We start from the raw sequence: 21985 nt of genomic DNA, 5'->3' as shown, positions 1-21985 counted from the left end.
ATTTATTTAGCTATTATTGTGTTTATTTGGAATCGGAAAATATTGCTCACTTATTTTTCAAATCATATTCTTCAGTTTTTGTTAATTTTGTTTGACGTAAAAAATGAGAAAAAATAGCAAACATTCTATTCTTATTATCATTATTTGTTTTTAATCCTTTATTTCAACATTAGCATGATTATACTCCACACTTTGTGCTCAAACGTTATAAATTGATATTCCTGCAATGCACATTTTGGCCAGCGGAAGGAGCCCGCGCGCTTGTTTCAGCATGCGTGGGTGTGTCTGTAGGTGCGTGTGCGCTTCTTACATCAGGGTCGTCCTCCTCGCACTGGTCGTCACGGGCCGTGGGATCGGACTTGAGCAGCAGCTGCTGGATGGAACCCTGGAGGGAAACAAAGAAAAGTGATGACGAGTTGCGCACCACTCGTTAGCGCTTTCTTTGCAGGCATTTGAATGGAGCCTTAACGTGGCATTTCCCACGCAGGACAGCACAATTGACACACACGACGTCCCTTTGCTGCTATTATAGCGTCCCTGAGCTATATGGGAATGTTTTGTGTGTTTATGAGGTTGTTCTTCCACACCAAATTCAGCCGAGTAAGCCTTTATGGACTCTTGGGAAGAGATGAGGAACTTTCCTAAACTGTTGCCAAAACGTTGGAAGCATGTAATTGTCCAAAATGTTTTGGATACTGAAGAATTGAGATTACAGTCTGCAGCCCAACCACTAGTTGATCAATTTAATTTTTAAAAGATGCAACTAATGTTTTGGTCCATATTTTGATGACCAATGCACAAAGCTGCCTATGTGAAAATTGCCCTTCATTTTTTTCTTCTTGCAAAATCAGAGTGCATGGGGAAAACATTTTTGCCACATTTATTTTTAACGTTGGCTACATGGTGCACTTTTTAGGTGGTACTTGTGATCAAATGTTTGAGTTTATTTCATGTTACCATTTATGAGGCAACATTCTGTGGCTCATTTTTCAGACTTATTAGTCAGCAGCGCAAACAGCTGGAACTCAACAAAAAGGAGCTGGGGGGGATGAAGGGGGAGTCTACTGGAAGATAAGATGAAGTCGTAAGCGAGAAAAAGTTTGCAGTGTTTCTGGATGATGTCACCCCGCAACCCAATTTCTTCTTCTTTTTCTCCTTCTCCTTGAACAGCCTTTCAATTAGGCCAAACGCAAACACGGGTTTCTGCATCCCTCACTATATGTTGTAATATTCCTGTATGCCATGTAATCCTGTGCCAGATACTTGAAAAAGCATCAAGATGTGTCCCACATCTGGTAAAAAAAAAAAAAAAAAAAAGGCCACTGAGAACATAAAAAAATCCACATCAAAGTTTCTGAAAGAAGTCACAAGGTAGCCAAACCTACTTGGTGCGATTCTCCAAGACTTCAATGGACTTTTCCACTTCTCACATTACCAGTAGAAGCTTTAAAATGATATATACATATATTTTTTTGTCTTCAACAACTGCTTATTGTCTCCATGAAACAACGATCTGGCTTCAATTATTGGGAATGAGAAAAAACCCAACATTTTACCCCTTTAAAAGTTCTTCTGAAGAAAACAGCATTTTTTTAAATCAAAGGGTAACTCACCACAAAGTGGGGCAGGCCCGTGGCCCCTGCGCTGCCCACAAAGACACCCGAGCTGGCCTCAAAGGTGAGGGGCTGAGGGCTCCTGAGGAACGCCACGCGGTGGTACTCCTCGCAGTCCATGTAGAGACGCACCTGCGGCGACAAAGACGTCAGCGTCACAAAAGTACATCCATCCGTTTTCAACATGGCACGAATTGTACTTTACGGGACGGACATTTTGTGAGATGTGACAACGCCTACCTCGGTGCCCTCAACCGTCAAGGTGAACCTGGCCCACCTCCCCGTCAGGTCGCCCATCTTGAAGGAAGCCGCCTCCTGGGTCTTGCCTCCAGTGGTGGGGTCAGCGTAGTAGAAGACCACCCTCTGGGAACCGTCCTCCACCTCAGACAGCGCCACACCCAGCTGGACCACCTGTAAGACGGGAAACACGGGAGGTTAGTCAGCCGTGGCGGTTGACAAACGGCGCTGTAGGGACGAGGACCGGTTACTTGTTGGGATGCGTCAGTGATGGCGAATAAGACGCCGCCCTGCCGCGTGGTGGGCTTGGCCATGACGGTGATGGCAAAGTCGTAGTAGAAGGGGTCCGGTAAGACGGACTTGGTGACGCGGGCCACGTTGGCGTCCGCTCCGAAGCTGTAGGCGGGGTACCCCTGGAAGCCCGTCACAAAGGAGACGGACTCCGGGAGGGGGAAGCCGATAAACTCGGTCAGCTCCAGATTGTCCTGAGAACCTCGACCTGGGGACAAGACCAAAGAACGGTCACACACTTTTACAAAGACTAATGGTGGGACTGGAAAATAAGAGAAGCTGTGTTTGAATTTGATTAGATTTTGGCCAAAACAATTGACAAATGTCAACAACAAGTCCTGTGGATGTAGTGGTGGGACACTAAGCTAAGACAAGATAAACTAAGATAAGATGTTTTTCAGCACTAAGAGACATTGATCAACGAATGGACACATACATGAACTTAAACAGCAGCTGTCCCACTTAAGTCCTGAAGGTGACAGTAGGGCACTTTCAAACTTTCGTCCACCGTCAAAACAAATCAAGAAAAAGGCATTTCCACCGTCTGTGGATTAGGAATGCTTATGCTAACAACAAAGCAATGAGATGTTAACATATAGCGCGTTGTCTCTTTGCAACGTGTTTGCACCTCAAACATCGAAATTAAGGACAGGTCTTGGATTGGATCTAGGCTGTGTACCTAATGAAATATCCACTGAGCGTCTACTTAGACATCACTTGAACACTGTGTTCTATTATATGTCTTTTCCATGTAGCATTGTAGTTCAATATGGATTTGTAGCATTTTTTTTCCACATTTATTTCTGCTTTGCTCGCTGGAAAGTCACAGTCTGTCTTTTATACGATTCCCTCGAGTCGGGCAACATGTCATATACGTGCTATAAATAACACGCATCCATCCATGAGGAAAACCCGCAGCCTCCCGTGCACCTTTACTAGTACAATAAACAAAATGTGGCACAGGCCAGACTAATGCGCACGCACGCACGCACGCACGCGCACACACACACACACGTGCAGACAGCTGGTTTTCCTTAGCGGGACAATGCCGGCCACGTGGTAATGTAGCGCCCCCTAGTGGCAGCTTGCCCGTGCACATCTGGAAGACATTAAGACCGCGCTAATATAGTTGTGCAGCACAAAGGCAGCTCCTGTAAATGGGACTCGCAGCAGGCTAGGAGCCCCCGCAGGCCAGTAACGCCCCCCGCAGGAAGTCAGGCGCACTTCTGACACATGTTCTAATTGGAACGCAACCCCCCACGTCACCAGAAGGCGCTTAACTCGACTTGGCGCCATGTTTTTTTTTTTTTTAACGACTGGCTTTTGATATGAGGTTTTGAGTTTTTCCTTGCCTTGGTTGTCAAGCCCGTTGAGACTCTTGTGATGAAGGGCTATCCAAATAAACTTGACTTGACTTTTAGAGCTGAGAAGCAGAAAGGGGGCTTGGCTGACTCAGCTCACCTCCCGACGCATTTCCAACGGGAAATACGTGACTGCTGACTAATTGTGAGAAAGTCTGACTGAGCAGGACATGAAACTTTCAAACCCAACACTCATTCTTACCTGCTTAGACTGACTGCTTCAATTATACGTCATGTTTTTCTAGATTTGCAACATTCTGTGGACTATTATTAAAGCTGTTAATATTCACTTTTGAGTAGTAACTATTTATACATGTACAATGGCCAATTTACTGCTAATAGCTTATACTAAGGTGCCGATACAGGCCGCTGAATGCAAAAAAAAAAAAAAAGAAATCCGACATCGTCATAATCGTGTTCTTGTCTGCCACTACTATCCACTTTCATGCTGTAACATCGGAATTTCCCCACTGGTGGACTAATTAAGGCTTATTCCGTAATTATGATCCACTGAGTGAGGAGATCCAGCCGGTTCCTGGCGAGGTTCTTGGGACAACATTCCCACAGCTCAGTCCATGACATCACTTCATGTTCTGACTAAACAGCTGGACACACACAAAGACGTGTACTGTATTCCCATTCAACTTCTCAAGGAACTCCACCAGAGTATTCGGACCAGGTCGCCGATTGACAACTTGAGTGTCGCTTGGTTTTTTTCGCCAGGATATCAGCTGTAGGAAACCTCAACGTAATTCCGGTCCGGGTCTCCCCACTTGCACCTGCACTGAAGCGAAACTCCGCGGTGTGTAATCAAGCCATGGAGGAATCGTTGGGGATCAGGCCAGGCGAACGCCCTTTTTTCTGGTAAGACGGCATTGTAACTAAGACAACACGCCTTTGTGGTAGGATCACACTACAACATTCATTCCTCTCTTGTGGATAGCAACCGGTGTTAACATCCTTGGTCTTAGTCCCGTTGAGAGGGATCCAAACGCTCCACAGAGAGAAAAGGTTACTTGGTTCTGTAGAATGTGTCCAACGGATACTCTCGTGGACAGCTACATGTAGTGTTTCTAATATTTTGACTTAATAACATATAATCGGGACCAAGCGTTGCCATGAACACTGAAGAAAAGCCTACAGATGTCACAATGCAGCCCTTAGACAAGGCTATGGCCTTTCAGCCATTGAAATCACCGACTACAAGGCGCTACCCATGCAATTAAGAAACGCACACTTGTCATGCGCTCATGCAGATGCATGCTTGATGGCGGTTGCATGCTCTGAGATCACTTCAACATTTGGTTGCTGTTAACATGACAAATTCAAGCATATTCATGAGGGGAGAGTAGATCACACACACACAGTGCAAAGATCGTCCCAGTGCCACTTGCAATCACACACACTTGGCCGATACAAAGTGCACAACAATGGGTCGGTGCCAACTGTGACGTGGTGTTCATGTTTTCAGTAAACTGAGCTGAGTTGGAGGCTGACTTCATTCAATACTGGGAACCAATAATGAGAAGAAAAAAAAAAAAAAGAAATCAGATGACCATGTTGGCTCAGGAGGAAATTAATCTTCAACACCAAATGTTTGGAGGGAAATTCCACTGCAGGCCATCGCCGGACGAGCAACGCGGCGATTGTAATCAAAAACTGGATTCATTCACAAAGGAAGATGGCCGAGTTCAGCTTCCTTTCCTACGTCTGTTTTAAATCAGCTACGTACAATTTAACGTGAATACCCCCCTCACATTTTTGAAAATATGTCATTATATCATTTCATGAAACACCACTGAAGAAGTACACTATCCTTTAGCTATAGCGCAAAGTAGTCAATGTATAGCTTGTATATTAGTGTAAATTTCTCAATCCCTTCAAAATAACACAGGCAACAAAAGTGAGTAAACCCCTATGTGACCAAAATATCAAAATTGGACCCATTCAGGACATTTCAGGTGTTTCAGATGTGACTCACGTGGTGTCATTGTGTTGCCTTTGGTGCCGCAGTTTGTCGGCGAGCGTTCCAAAGGATGACTCAGTGTTGCCGCCGCTGTAAAGCGACCTCGCACACACACCCTCGCCATCTCATCTGTGCTGAAGCCGCAAGACATTCATTCATCGAGGCCCAGACGTTGGCTTCTTCTGTTTGTTGTCTGATACGTAATAACACTGACGATGACACTTGTCTGTGCGATTCACTGACTTTTAAGAAAAGTTGCACCGGTTTGTCACACCTGGACAGCAACCGGATGTCTACAGATTCCACCTTTGGTACCTCCTTTCCCACATCACCACTCTAATCCTTTTTGACATATTTTCACTGACAAAACAAGTACAACAAGGTACTATAGTTGACTTTGTGAACGCTTGACCAAAGAATGAATGTATCGATCCCAAAGGAGGATAAATGTTCAGCTCAAGACCAAGATAAAGTAGTGGCTAAACAATGAGAAGCAGTGGAACCTTTGTTAAGCCATAAATGTGTCACCATGTGGCCCAATGCACAAAACATCTGACTCAGGGGAATGGGGATTAGGGGTCCCTTTTGTGTAAATACTTGCCTTAGGGGCAAAAGACTACTTGGATCAAGTTGTCTTTACTAATTACTTCTTCTGAGCGAGGCAAAGAACTCCCAACTGCAACCCTGTTTGTGGTATGCCGTGGGACCTTACTTCTTCATGCAAGTAAATGGATAAATTGCCCCCTGGGGATTACAAAGTCAATATTATTAGCTCATAATCAGGGGGGGGACACCAGACTGACACAGCTCACCACTCAACCTGCTTCCTGTCCCATTCGAGTGCTGACTCACATTGAGGAAATGTGACGGAGCAAAAGCAGAGCCTGAAGGTTCATATGAGGAATGTTAAAAGTGGCAGCGTTGTCGGTTGACATAGAAAGAAAGATGGCTGAATCGAGGGCACTTGGTCCTGGCCAAGTTCTTGGGACACATTTCCCTCAGTAAACATCCAAAGACATACATTGTATTCTGACTCTTAAGACTTTTAGGCCAAGCTTGTGGTAATTGTGAACACTAGAATGTAAGAGAGAAATATACTGTTATCTTATTTGGGGGAACTGAAATTCAGTGCCGGAGACGACCTTGGTTACAGTAAATTAGTTCGAGCAGGATTCTGGAAGCTTGGATGCATTTGGCTTTGTTTGGGGATTTACTATTTGGCAATCATTCGGAGAGTCTACAGAATCCAGTTTGGCGAGGAAGAAACTGGATTCAGTGCAGTGGGTCCTTAGTTTACCAGTCCGATTGTGTCGTAGTCTAAAGTCAATATTAGTATGTAAAACACTTCTAGGCCACAACTATAAAACAATCAATTGAAAAAGAGCTAGGTACATCACTAACTGAGCGTGCAAAAGAGTTGATTGAGCACCTTGAAACGTCGTATGTCAGGACCGCCATTTGACGAACCCCTGTAATTATTTTGAGTGGAGAGAGACTTTCGGGGCAGGATCAAGCTGAGTCATCGCAACATTCAAGCGTTTCTAGATGTCAAAACCGGAATAATCCAGACCTGAGAGCGGTGCACTTTGGGACACAATGAGGGCCTTCTGTGGGACAGGTAAAGAAGCGAGAGAGGGGGGTTGCGTCAGAGGGGCTCTGCGGTGCGAGGAGCGCATTCTTGTGTTTCATCCAAAATTCATTTTAAGCGGGATCAGGACTTGACTTTTCTTGGAGGTCTGTCCCCAGACAGCAGCCTTTCATAAATATACGTTAAATTTAATGCATGTTAATGTATTCACTGTGTGAATCCACTACAGTATGTGGGAGGGGTAAGGTTTGAAAAGACACTTTTCCTTCTGGGTCCAAACATTCTGATGTTAATATCAAAACATTGAAGCAGTTCTCAGTTGACCAAAAAGTGTAAAATGGGGTCAGTGTTATCTGACTTCTGGCTTCCCGGCGTGCTGGCAGGTTCAGTAAAGAGTCAAAGGCCAAATAGTTTAGCCAAGTATGTCTTCCCGAGCATACCAAAAACAAACCAACTGAGACACGAGTTTGAGCACAAAAAAACGGCGACATTTAACTCCTGCAAACATGACAAGGTGCGACTCTAACGTCAACATCTGCAACTTAGCAGCAAGCTTTCATCTGAGTCAGCACTGAGCCATAAAACAGTCCCTGAAGACACCAGGCACCCTCCATCGCACTTAGTGACGGGTGCCAAAGCTTTAGAGTCAGCTGAAGGCCCGCCATGTTTGTGTTCATCACATTGGAGATACTTGTGTAACTTATCCAAACTGTTCCTACAGGGGGGGGATGGAAAGGGAGAAGAGGGGAGGGCGGGGGGAGAAGCGGGGTGCTTCTGAGTGATACCATCTGCTCTGGCTCGACTTCTCCGTCAGTCGAGTTGACGGAGACTCCAACGCGGACACTTCCAGAGAGTCCCGATCAGCCTGAAATCCTTGGAAAACATTCTGACAAGGGCCGACACTTTGTTTAACGGTCCCTGCTGCTCTCACAGCATTTACGGGAAGCGGAATCAAGAGCAGAAATACTAAGAGCCAAAGTGCGATGTGGAAACATGTCGAATTAAAAGTTCCTTAAGTAATTAATTGGGTCCAGACACAATCACAAACACCCCAGCAGTGGGAGAGGCCAAGTGCCATTTGGCACTTACAGTACAGTACAATACACAGGTGGGAAAAAGTATACGGACATAATCAAGCAAACATTGGACTCAAGACCTTTCATTCATTTTCAATGCCAGTTTTCCTCGTTAGAGAAACAACCTCATATTCACGCGTTGGACGAGAGACCTTAGTTGTCTGTCAATAATCGGAAGATTCCAACTTTGGAAAAAACATTTGGGGGAAGCTCTTTTTCTGTTCCCAGTCCACAAACCAAGTCTCTCTAAAGGCATAAGTTTCCACAACTTTGATGTGGAAGAACAAGCCAAAAAGGCTCGGAATGGAGCTTGAGATACTGTGACTTCTTATAAAGAGTAGAAGTAGCTGTTATTGCTGCAAAATCTGTTTTTGTGTCAAACAAAGTGCTATTGTTAGCGTCAAGTACATGCTCCCAGACAGTTTTACAGCAGTAGCAAGTCAGCAACCCCGCTCAAGAACTGGAGAAAACTTTGCAAGTTGAAGTTTCAGCATTGCGTTTTTGCTTTCTCAGGCCGTAAAAGCTTTCCAGATTTGGAAGCGATGGCCTCTCTTCTTCCTAAAACAGAGCAGGTCACATGTGTGTGCCAGCCACCCAAAAAAAATCCACAAACAAGTACGCGCTGGCAGCCTGTCAGCTTCTCTTGCTCCTTTTTGGACTGTGTTGGGTCACTTCCTGCTCCAGCTGACCAATTGACAGAAACTTTGCTCGGCGTTTATGTACTTTCGGCCTCTAAATCTCAATTTGTTGTGTTCCTAAACAGTTTAGCTGGTGCGAATGATTTGCGAGCCAATTGGTTCCAGGTCGTCTCCTGCAAACAAATTGGTCACCGATGCTGGGAAATGAAAGCACCTGGTGTGTGGATGGCACGCCCTGAGAAGTCTGATTGCAGAAAGTCTCACAGTGAGTGGTTGTGATGGAAAACATGTTTTGTTTTGTTTGCTTTGCCAGAAACTGACGATTTAACTTCCAGGCCTTGTTCGATTTTACTACCAATTTCAGACAGTTCTTGTCAATTTCTGGCGAAGTAGAGACTGAAAAATTTCTAAGATGTTTTTGTGCTTCCTTAGTAGTAGCACTTCTTCCGACATCTTTGGGGTTCCCACACAAAATCCAGTGAGGGGATGGACAAAATAACCAGATTGTGATTTTGTATTGTTAGCATATCTTACGTTTCATTGTAAATGTATTGGATGATAAACACAAACTGATACAGAAGGTAGAGGAAATACTGCTGAATCATCTTTTCAATGAGATTCGGTAGTTTGTGTTAAGACAACAAGGTGAAAGTGCTTCTCCTCACTAGACAGAGGTAATAACGACAGACACTACACACCTGCTTGCCAGACAAAATCTAGTCTCACTTCATCGTCTCGGTCCCGCTAACCAGCGTAATGACGTTCTGTTAAACACCAAGGCGTCCAGCTCGCCCGCAACTTTCGCTCTCCGATTACGAGGCGACCACAAAAGCAGAGGGAAGCCGCGATGGCCTTGTTCGAGACCACATGTTAATCTGAGGGTGCAATTTCGGTGGAAATTGTGTGTGATGCTGAAGAGCTGATGCTGATGCTGGATTGAATGTGAGACTGATTCAATTTGAGTTTGAATGTTCAATACTAAAAAAAGAAGATAATTGAAGGAAGATGAAAAAGAATAATACATATCCATCATTTTGTTGCATTATATATATATATTTTTATTTCTAATAAATCTTAAAATTAGCTGTTTTTCATTTATGTAGTGACAAAAAGAAGACAAGAGGCAAACACCTCAGTGACTTACTTTCCCATCCTCATCTCGCTCATAAACATCAACACTGCAACGGGTTGCGACTTTTCGAGTAGAAATATTTAGAAACAGAAGAGCAGCCAGCGGCTCTGCTTATCAACTTTGGCCGGCGGAGTGTAAACTTTGGTTAATTTAAACGACCTTGTAAGACGGGAACTGAATTGTTCACGTTTACCAGCCAACAATTGGAGTAAACCTTCACTTCAAATGCTGATGGGCTGCTGCTTGCAGTGTACTTGAAAAAAAAGGCAGCTGCAGCCCAGCTGAGTAAACAAAGTAACACAGCATAACAAGCAGCGTTACGGAACCTGAGAATCAATCAATCTTTAGTGATTTAGTCAGATTTCCTCAAAAAACTATAAAAGTCGAATTCATATTTTCAATTTGTTTATTCAGTCAGTTTCACTGGTTGCTAGGGGTTAAAGATGCTAGGTTGTCACATTATTATCATTACTACAACATAATGTTATTGTAAACTTTTATTTTGAGGATGTTGAAGTCATCACTCCCGCAACACTTAGTGACCTTCTGGCTTGACAACATAACAGTACCTGCTTGTTTTCAGCCCCATCTTTATTTTCCGCTCTGACCGACTCTTTCCATGCGAGCAAGCTCCAGGCGCTCCACACACCAGGATGCCAGCCGCTCCCAGATCAACAAACGCTTTTGGGATGCGTTGCGTCGTTTTGGGATGTTCCACTAAAAGCTAACATGCCAAAAGCTAACAACATCACAGAGGAAAGTCATGATATTTCCCAAAGTTTTAACCTGTCTTTCTGGGTCGGCTAGAGTCATTAAACCAGCCTTTCCCAAATTTTGGAAATGTTGATGTTAGCATGCTAAAAGCTAACAATATCAAAGACAAGCCATGGTGCTTTCTAACTTCTTTAAACCAGACCAGGGGCCAAGAGGTTCAATGAAAGCCGGACTGCCTCAAATATGTGCCATTAAATCAGCCTTTCCCAAGCTTTAGTAACATTAAACATACAAAAGCTAGCAACATTACAGACAATAATTCCATAATTAACCGCCTAAAACCAAACCAAACCAACCCAAACCAAACCATGAAATGGCCAGATTACCTGAAAACACAAACCACAGTCTTTTACCACACTTAAGGAATTTCTGAACTAACATGCTAATGTCATAAAAGCTAACAACCATCACAGAGAAGCCATATGATGCCTCCCTAACTTTGGATTGGTTAACGCCCAAAAACAAGTCAGGGATGCACCAGTATTGTATGACAGCCGGTATGTCAGCGCTAACATGCTAAAAGCTAGCTACACAGAGAAGCCATGACGTTGACTAAACCAGACCATAAAGTTCAACTGTGAAGGGTGAAAAACCCCAAGGTTTTCCCACGCTCATTAAATGTCTGAGCTAACATGCTAACAGTCAACAACTGTTTCCCAAGCAACCACTTAGATCTTACTGTATTCTTTTATTTAAATTGTAAAAATTACAACAAGACTTCAATACCAAAGCAAGGTGTGATATGACGCCACCACTTCCTGTGTTTGTCATCTCATTTGAAAGCCTTTTTTTTTTTTCCAGAACTCTAAGTTGATTCTTGTTCGGCCATGAGTTAATTTAGTCATTCCTGTTTCCCCCTTGTGTTTTGATTTGTGGCCTTCCATTTAGATAGCACGCCACGCCACGCCGATGTCGCTTCCTGTGTGGGGGCTTTTATACATTTCCTTTTCAAAACACACTTTGAAGTTATTTTGATGGGCACAAAAAAGGAAAAAAGTGGAGGAAAACTCAGAAGTAAACTCATAACAAGGCATATTTGCAAGTTTGGTGACAAGTGGAATGTGATGTTTGTTTAGCGTAACTCTTCCCTTCTTTATTTACCTCAACTACAGAGGGGGTGTGCTCTTTATTTAGCCTGTGAAGACCACCCCCCCCCCCGTTAAAATACTTCATTATCTTTTTACACAATGGGTGGGTAAGGAATGGCTGCGGAACTGAACTGTCACATTATCAAGAACCCTGTATAATAACATTGAATTAATAAAGTTATGGATAGTAACAACATTTCTGTGTGGCTTGTTTGTTTGCCACAGATTTAGCAGTGCTAAAGAGGCTAGGCTCATCAAATTACCAGCTTTTGATGATATAAAACAAATCAACACAAATATGGTGTAGAAAGATGAGCTGAATCATCAGTGTGACAAAATATGAACGCTACACCTTCACCAGTCTAATCAGCACCATCACAAGTCAGCACCAATCTCCTTCCTCTTAAAATGAGTTTTATTTGAGTCGTTTTCCCAGGCGGGGTTCTTTTTCATACTTTCACGACAAACAATCCTGCTCTGTCTGGAGGGAGTCCACTCTCGTTAAGGAAGGTTCCCCAATTACTGCGTGAGAGGTAACAAACGAGCACAATGCCGCTTTTGTCACGCGCCGATAACAGCTCCAGATAACCGAACGGCTGCCCGGACGCCGGCACCATTCCGGAGTCAAGCCCTTGCTCACTGGCCAACTCATTGGGTACACCGGCACAATCTGAGTTTTTTACGGTTCATAATTGACTACAGGTGCCACAAGATGGAGGCAAAGCAGTCAAATCTGTGAATCTGTTGACGATATTAGATTACAGTGGCGTACCTAATCAAACATCCAAGCTGTGATGTAACCATGGGAACAAAACGTGACAAACGCGATCCAGTTCTCTGGAATTTAAGGGGACTTCCACCTTCCTACCAACTAATTGCAGTGTGTGCTCACGTTCAAGTCCCTCGAGAGGTTGTCCAATCAGTGCACATTAAAAGCTGATCTTATCAAACGGCGCAAACATGCACTCAGGGTTTTTGTCATTAGGCAGTGGTTGTAAAACATGAGCCTCTGAAGCTTTGTGTGGCCAAAAATCTCATAAAAAGCACAAACATGGCCACCCACAGTATTGGGGCACATGTAGTGACTGACGGAGTACATTTACTCTATTACTTTGACTCTATTTACTTTACCACCAATATACATTGATTGGGCGTTAAAAAATGGGAATGTCTTAAGAAAAGGTGATAGATGCCTCTAAATATTTGTCATGCAGAGACACACTAGGTGTTCTACTTAATAAAATGGCTGACTCAGCAAACTGCAGAAACTAAACAGCGCACATAGTTGACATTTTATTCGTATGTCATCCATACGCATTCCGCCTTCTACAAATGTAATATTAACTTTTAGTGCACTTCAAGCCAAAAATTATCATGTGACTTCAATTGGTGTCTTGTGAAATGACAAATAAAATGGCAGAATGTCAACTTTAAGTGCCGTTCAAACTCAAAATAAGCAAATGTAGACAAACGCAAGAGGGACACTTGCTCGATTTGTCACCTGTCAGAGCTGAAACGTCTCTATTTCACCGCAACACTTTTGCAAGTCAGAACCGAACCAAAACCGTCTCATTCATTCTCCAGTCAACTCACTATGCATCGTCATAACCCGAGCGAGAGGACACTCACCGTCCGGTTGGTCAGACGCCGACAAACTCAGAGTTAGAAATAATCCAACACACCAGGGAGGAATCCTGCATAAAAAAATAAATAAAAATAAAAAAAAACACAAAAAGTTAGATCAACTGTTCAGTTCAAAGTTGATGTATTCCTTTCCATTCTTTTGTTTATTTACCGTGAGTTCATCTTGACAGCGTTGGCTCACAACTAAACCCTGCTCATGTGAGAGTGAGAGAGAGAGAGAGAGAGATGGAGTCCACTCTGACTCCTGCGGCTACCCTCCGAGCTTAAATGCTCGGCTTTGCCTCTTCCTCCTCCTCCTCCTCCTCCTCCCGGTCAACACAAAGCAGCTTCAGTGCACCGGCTCCCCCAAAAATGGGCGGGAAGGGGAGTTTGAAACCTGATTCCGGACCACCGGCCTCTAATCCCATGTGTCGTCCCCCGCAACCCCCACCCCCCCACCCCCCCACCCCATAAATACACACACACACGCGCACAGAGCAGTCGAGTCTTCCTCCTCTTCCTCACTTTCACTTTGATGTAAAGTCTCTCCCCGTGTGGCCTTGACCTCAAAACATCCTCGCAGCCGTCGATCCTCTCTTTAATTATCCTGAAAATGGCTTCAAATGTACATTAAAGGCTTCTTCTCTGATGTAATTCCGCTCAGCCAGCGTCGTCGTTTTGCGACCAAGTGACGGCACATCCCAAAAACGACATTTTATGAGCGTGACGGCAACCATCGGATAATGGTCCAAAATGTGCAAACATCATCAAATGAGAACAATGAAGGCAATCTGCCTGTTGCCGAATAGTGATCACTTCGAGTTCTTGTGTTTTATGCCTTATAAATGCTAGTAGCTCATTATTTAGCAATGGTATGCCTGACACTTGACAATACAAATTGCCTTTGATTTATCGATTTTAATCGTCTTGCATGATCCTTGCTAAAATCTGAGCCAAAATTTCAAATTGTTATGTGCAATAAATAATACCATTGGGATTATGCAATCATTTTCTATTACAGTAACATGAACAATAATTGAAAATTATGGATTTCTGATTTTAGAATTAGTGGTATAAAAAAGTGGTATCATACAAAGCTTTTTTTTCTTAAAGTTGAGTTTTTTCCCAATTTTGAGATGGATTTTTACAAATTAATGCATTAAGCTTCCTCCATTTCCACCTTCCACCATGAAGTTTGTCTCGTGGCTCTTCCCAATGTTCGAGCTTTCTTTTCGCATACTGCGCGATGCTAATGCTGCTATAAAATCGGAATTTCCCCATTTGTGGGCCGAATAACGTGCTACTCTAATCTATGGGAAGAAGCTGATGTGTGATGTCATCGTCCTTTTGTCTGCCACCTTGTCTGGCCTCAAGAGTTTTTGCGGGGGACAGGAGGTGGGGGGCGGGAGGGGCACTCGGAATGTTCCTTGAGCAAAGACGGCGGCGCATGGTGAAGATAAAGTCGCGTTTAGAGTGCGTTCCTGACAGCGTGGGACTGATAGGCGACATGCCGGCATGCGAGGGACGCCGCGAGAGAGGCCGCCTCGCCGATAAGACGCTCACGCCTCGCGCGGCGGAGGCCTCCACCATGTCGACTGCCGGTTGGCTTCCAAACTTACTTTTGGACATTTCTTCCATGCCTCTCAAGATTCAAGGTCATGCTGGTTGGGGTCGTTCAAATTTGTGGATCTTAATTGGAGTGCCAATCAAACAAAATGACCATGAATGAAAACGTTGCCAGTTTTCCCAATGTTTTTTTTTTTTTAACTTAAATGACTATTTGGGGTCAAAAAATACAAATGTGCTTGTTGACGATATTTCATTTTCATGAATTCCATCCCAAGCGTTTTCTCTTTGGATTTAAGTACGCAAAATAGCGCCCCCTGTAGGTACAGGCCACCTCCTCCGAATTGCTGTTGTTGGTACGTTCCAGTCACCGTCCTGGCCCGAGAAAGAGCCGACACGGGACCTTGCTGGTGTCCAAGTTCTTTCTTTCAACACAAGCATCCTCGCCCTGAAATGACATCTGAAAAAAATCCAAAATATTTCACCGCTGCCGTCATTTGCTGGCCTCACAAAGTACATCTGTTGTGATTCCCACCAACGGTGGTGTCACATCCAATTAGCCGCTTTACCAGATGACAACCTCGGTGGTAAACGTCTGGACTCGTCCCCGGCGAACGTTTGCGTCGTGACGTCATGCCGCCGTGACTCGACAAGGTGAGCGGGCGCCGTGGGGGGGGGTTGGTCGTGTGTTCCGGACAACACTTTGGGTCTGTATTTTGCTTGTCTGGCCTCTCTAAAAACAAAATAAAAGACATCTGTAGGCAGCATCTGGACCGGGTTTGGAATGGGGGGAATTTCCATGTTGGAGACGACAAGTCGAGTGCGCAGCCTGCTGACGTCTCGACTTGGTCTAAGGCAGGGACTCCCATGGGGGGGTGCATGGCCGTCCTCCAGGGGCGTCTTGGGTTCCAATCTCAGATCTGTGTCCCCTTATGAGGCTTTAGAACATCCTGGCAGTGGCTTCGGACCATCCAGTATGAACTGGATTCATCAAAGTGCGACTGCAAGGATACCAAATGGAAACCCAGCACAAGTCCACCTTTTGTGGACTAAAAAGTGGACAACCCACCATTGAACTGAAAACTAAAAGCGTTTTGCAAATAAGTGACTCAGAAAGCTGCAGTCACATTGGTAGCTTTTTGCAGGGGATAAAGAATACATGCATGTGAATACAACTACCACAACATCAATGCTAGTTTCATTAGCCTGTCTGCGGCCTTCTGTGATGTGTGTTAGCATTAAGCTGGCCGACTTTTGTCGGTTCGCTGGTCTTTGGTTGTCTTGGTTTTATGTGTCGATTTCAAATTCAAGTAAGAATTGTTCACTCTCTGCTGCTTTTTGCTCTCAACTCAAGACATAAAAATTGGCAGAGCGACGGCTTGTACCTTCAGAAACTTTTAAGTGGACGACACGGACACGGGCCAAGGGCGAACCTTTCCAATGTGGGGAATGATGTAAACAAAAGGGCTGCATCCCAGATTTTTTGGCCCGCTTAATCATTGCGAAATTGCTCTTTTTGTTGACATTTTCCTTCATTTGTAAATGACTAACCCATATGAATATGAACGATAGAACCCATTCATAGCGTCATAATTTTAGTCAATTAATTTGCTGCCGATCTAAACGACGACAGTCTTGCTTGTCTTGGGAATGAGGTGGTGGGGGGGGGGGGGGTGGCAGGGGGGTGTAGTCTCAGTGTGTGTGTGCTTTGAAGCTGAAATCCAAATGTTTAGTTGACAAAAGAGCAGCCACCGACAGCAGGGGGGTGGATGGGGGGTTGTCAGAGGAAAAAGAGGGGCTGTGTGGAGGGGTGGGGGGGGTTATTTGTCTATCTGTGCTGAGAGAGATTGGCAGCGACTTGAGCCGAAAGGTCACGTCTGCTTTTAGGAGTGAAAGCTGATCTTGAAAAGAAAAAGCCTCCGAGAATGTCCAACATTGCGCCTGCAGCATCACAACCTGAAAAATGTCCTCAAAGCGGAATGCAAATAAACAAATCTCGTCGCCTAACGAAATGAAAAGACGAGCTTGACATTCACAGTTGAAAATGACATTTCAAACGTGAATTAAATTACAATTTGACACTCCTGTGGTGTCGTTCTGTTTGGACTTTAAAGGCCGAGCGCAAGCAGTCAGTCGTCAGGTAAGCGTGTGTGCGTGTGCGTAAGTCAGGCAGCCAGACTTTGTTCATTCATCCCGCGCTTGGCCAGGCTGCAGAGCCGAGCGGAAAGTAAGACGGAAAAAATGAACTCCTGCGCACCTACGGGGAGGCTCCAGTCAGGGTTGGGTTGATTTGTTCGATTGTCCACAATTGTAGTACGACTGGTTCTTTTCAATATGTATTTAATTACATACCTTTAAATACACCTTGAAGCCCACTTTGACTTTGTTTTGGTTTTTTTCTATCTCGCAAAAAGACAAAAATTCCAGTTTCAACCTTGCCTTGGAATTACACTTGCGCAAGGCCACTGTTTGCAATTTGTGTCTTCGGCTGATACGAATACCGAACATGACTTTCACATTAGAAAAAAAAAAAAAAAAAGTAAGTCTTCCATCTAGCAACAGTGGTTACTTACTTTTTACAGTTGTATGAACGTTACAATTTCCATTTCACAAATTCAACAGAATCTTATACGGAAAAATGCAACCCTGAAGTTGCACCAAACTATACAGGGCCTGAACCGATTAATTGGTTGGCCGATTTAATAAACCGATATTAGTGTTTTTAAAGATGGCAAAACTCTGTCTATGTTTTGCCTATTTTCGAGGATTGATTTTGTTTTATTTTTTTTACACGTTAACACATTACAACATAAGACATTCAAACATCCCATCCCCAAACACATTCAGCAAAATATTGGCCATTCTTTACTGATTTTTCTCTCTGTTGTAAAGTTAAACACAAACGAAAGGACAAAGTATGTAATGTAAAACAGTGAAATGTTTGGATTTAATCCATGCTTTTTTGTTGTGTTAAAGAATTAAAAAACAAGTTATTTTACTCATTGCATATATTTTTTCACTACTCAGCCAATTAATCGGTTATTGGAATTTTGTTGTACTAAATATCAGAATCGGCATTGGTTAAAAAAAAAAAAACCTCCACCTTGCTCGGGCCCGATATATAACGATAGTATATGATATTACCTATACCAGGTACACAGTAAATTTCGTAGACTACATTTTAGTCTAAAAAGACAATATTTGTTCAGTCTAAACAGAGTAAAATTTGAGAGAAAAATATTCAGAATAAATTCAACAATGAAAAACATTTGGAGCAATATTTACTTGGAAAAAAAACTAAATGTTTTTTGAGTACATTTTACTCGCATAGCAATAGTTTATCCAAAAAAAAGTCACTCACCGATACTTAAAGCAAAAAAACTCCGACATTGAGTAAGTCCTCCTCGGCAGTAGTTGGACACATCGGCGAATAATCATCTGCGTCAGAAAAAAAGGTCGTTATTCACTTTGGTTTTTGTCATGTCAAAAGTGCAAATCCTCAAAAGGGATTTCCAACAGCGCAGTTCATCTATCTCCATTAGAACCTTTTTGATGGTAGAGAAGAAACATTTCAGTCTCTTGGATCCAAACCGACACAGTGTGGATTTTTTTTCTACAAGTCTTAATCTCTCACTCCATCAATTTATCAAGCAATCATTGTCTGAGATCGGAATTGTTCACCAAAACATTTTGCAGCATTGACTGATTCCAGGGCAGCCCGCAGGAAGGCCCGGATTCAAACCTCCAACCTCCCAACTGTGGAGCAGACATGCTAACCACAAGGACACACAGCAGGCTGCCACCGAGAGTACTGTATTGCTGTGTCAGCATCTTGTTAGCAAGGAACTATGTTGGAGTTGGTTAAGGAACTTCATTTCAATCAAAAATAATGCTGTGGCATCAGTCAAATGTTGACTCCATCTTAAGTTTGAATGTGACATACTATCCCAAATACTTCAGTTCATATCACATCTTTTCCAAGTCACTGTCGACATTGCGCTCCAGCCAAGTGTTACATAAAACCCTTTCCACTAAACCTCTGCAGTTTTTTTTAAAAATTTCTTTTCTCATGCAGAGCGGACAGATGAACATTTACCTCAGTGCTCCAGCTCGGGTAAATCCACCAAACTTTTCCACTTGAATTCTTGCCATCGTGCGCTCATCATTGGTCAGGAAGGAAGGAAGGGCACAGGGAGACATAAAAATAAAAATTAAAAAAAAAAGGACAGAGAAAAGTTCCCATCTTAAATCAACACAAGGAATAAATGACACAATGGGGTGAAAGAAGATTGAAAAAAATAATAATCAGGAAATGTTCATTATTTAAAAAAAATAAACGGATAAAACTAGTATTTTGTATGTTTTAAACCTTCAGAACAAATTATAATCCTAATTTTCTGTTACTGTACTATATTTGGCGTTTTTATTAGGAATAGGGCAAAAAAAGACACCGGTTTTCTTCTTCTACCTTTGCTGACAAGACCATTGCGCACCCCCCCACCCCCATTGGCACAATAGTGTATGACTACAACTCAACCTCCTAAATTAGTACAGTTTTACTTGGGGTGTCAAATTAGTGCATTAATTGCGATCAATTAATTACAGTCATGAGTTAATGCGAAATTGTTTTTTAATCGCATTAAACTCATTTTTAATCTCTAATTTTACTGTTTCTGTACGACGATGAAATCCATTTTGATGCGTGGCGTGTGTACTCGACTTGTTGGGAGCGTAAAAAACAACGGTCAATGTCACACCCTGAAGTGGACACTGTCATTGTGTTTGGCAAGATGTATGACGGTGAAAAGAAAAGCAAGTTTTGGTGGGGTATTCAGACAAATATATTGCTATAACCGCAGATCACTGGACCTCAACTCGCAACCACGGTTATTTGGGGAGTGACTGGACATGGAACTACAGCTCATTTTGCACTGATCCTCGTGAAAACAGAAACCAGGGATGGGGCTGATAAATGCGAAAAACAGTTCCTCAAGGTGGCAAATGACTGGGTCATTGAAAAAAAAGTTGTACACAATAAATACAGATACATTCATATAGACAATGGGGGGGCTTTTCTCAGCAATTTTTAAGTGGGATTAAAAAACATCTTAATTTGAGCAATTAATTACAGATCACAATCAATCTTTTTTTTATTCTCTTGACAGACCTCAGTATTACTATTAGTGTTATAGTTTTTTTTTTCAATATGAAAAAAAGTGGCGGGTATGTGTATGGGGGTAAAACTTTATTTATATATACAGGCCATAACTTGAAGGCGATGAGAACCCACGAGGAGAAAGTGCAACCGGACAAAATCACAAAAATAGCAGTCATTAAACTTTTACGTGGCGCAGGAAAAGCGTGTCACTCATGTGTTGTACTCCCCTTACTAAAGTCGACAAATGGCCTTCCCGATAGCGTTGTGCCAACATAAAATGATTCAACACCTCGTCGCTTGACGTTCCATTGTTTCTCCCGGCAAAAACAAAGCCTTAAGAGTTCAAAGAGAAAACGCTGAGGTGGCAATTTCTTTCCTCCTCGACAGGAGCCAAGAATGATGTCATTACCCGCCTGCCCCTGCAAAAAATCGTGTCATCATGATGACATCATGATTGTGCCTTCTCCACAAGCCACTTTCTTCTCCTCTGTGATTGGCTAAAAGGGGCATAGGCGAACCTGCGTGCATTTGACAGACAGAATAGCAGAAATGTTATTTGACTTGTTTAGATGTTTTTCGAAGGATTCTCACAGTCAGACCTTTCTTAGTTTGTCGGCTTGTTGGCCCTCGGTGGCTAGCAAGTACTTGAGAAGCCCTTGAGCCCCCTCCCGCACGCTTTCCCACAGGGATGAGAGAGTCTCGGTGGGAGTGGGCGGGTCCGTGCGTGACTTACTAGGGATGATTGTGGGGAAGGAGGAGAAGAAGCCAAGTAACAAGTGATCATTTTATGCGATCTGGCTGGAGATTAGCTGCTCTGTGTGTGCGCGCGCATGTGAGAGGCTGCACGTCTACAACATGTCCACACGGTGTCGCTGCACATCTGTAGCAAATGTGTATTTTGTTTGACGGATTTAAATCACTCGTTTTATTTACGCGTTAATTTAAAAAAACTAAACATTCTAAGCAGTTTATTTTTTTTTGGTAATTGATTTTAATCATTTTAATTATGAGTCATTTTTTGCGTTATTTAATAATTATTTGCAATGAATTATTTGATTTAATTTGAGTACATGTATAACGTGAAGAAATGCGCTTGAAATGATATATTTGTTCAGAGGCATTTCATGACATAAAAAAATAATCACTTTTAATGCAGTGATTACAAGTTTAAAATCAGGTGATAAATAAATAAAATACAATTTTATAAGAACTGACAAAAACCGAACCATTAACCCTGTTTAGATAATGAAAAAATGAAACTAAAGTGCATGAAGGATTGATGTTAACAAATAAATCTCTTGAAGGGATTTATTGGGTAACATCAATCTCCAAACGGTGATGTCGTTGATCGTTCACATGACACGTGAGGAGAAGATACGCCTTTAAAATAATGTTGGCTCTTAACTGGCCTCAGATTAGATCAAGAACATTCGTCTTGCTTTTCGGAGGCCAACATCTTGAAACGCACCGCTGCGGATGACCACAATGCATCCCGGTGGCCCTTGAAAGCACAATGACGATGCAGTTGCGCCACTTAGCGGTCAACATGATCAATTACAGGCTCAGTTGAAGAATGTGGAATGCATCCTAATGAGAGTTGTTCCTGATATTTTGGTACATATTTTGCAGTGAATCAATGTAATTTACTTCTGAAAATTGGGGCATGAATAGTTCTGTATGTGCGCTGGATAATCTGAAGTAGGAATGGTTTGAACCTTTGTAGAAACGTGAGGAAAAATGAACAAGACAAAAGGTAAGCTGATCTGCATTTCCAGTCATTTCAATGGACGGCGTGAACACATGGAGCTAACAATGTAGCTCATGGTTGTAGCCGACCCATGCTGCAAATCTGGGCTAGTGATTTTTAAAGTTTT

General features: G+C 43.0%; 1 protein-coding gene across 3 annotated transcripts in view; it reads right to left on the bottom strand.

Annotated features, from left to right (window-relative positions):
• The window catches only part of LOC147127124 (uncharacterized), a 32599-nt gene extending 11288 nt beyond the window's left edge, over positions 1-21311 (bottom strand). Inside the window, exons 1-8 of one of the 3 annotated variants that reach the window (XM_086020554.1) lie at positions 20711-21311; positions 19050-20629; positions 18315-18391; positions 13394-13458; positions 2102-2349; positions 1854-2024; positions 1614-1745; positions 311-385 (exon numbers count right to left, since the gene is read on the bottom strand). In XM_086020554.1, coding sequence (XP_085876680.1) covers positions 311-385; positions 1614-1745; positions 1854-2024; positions 2102-2349; positions 13394-13458; positions 18315-18391 — 768 coding nt within the window. In that variant the 5' untranslated portion in view covers positions 19050-20629; positions 20711-21311. Of the gene's footprint in view, positions 1-310; positions 386-1613; positions 1746-1853; positions 2025-2101; positions 2350-13393; positions 13459-13559; positions 13800-18314; positions 18392-19049 lie in introns of those variants that run through there. The other 2 variants (XM_086020555.1, XM_086020556.1) reach the window with 2 other exon arrangements.
• Between the last annotated feature and the right edge of the window lie 674 nt (positions 21312-21985).

The sequence above is a fragment of the Filicampus tigris genome, chromosome 21 (genome assembly GCF_054856515.1).
Source record: "Filicampus tigris isolate MCC_2025a chromosome 21, RoL_Ftig_1.0, whole genome shotgun sequence".
NCBI lineage: Eukaryota > Metazoa > Chordata > Actinopteri > Syngnathiformes > Syngnathidae > Filicampus > Filicampus tigris.
Note: the sequence above shows the minus strand (reverse complement) of the source record. Positions and strands in the feature narration are given on the sequence as shown.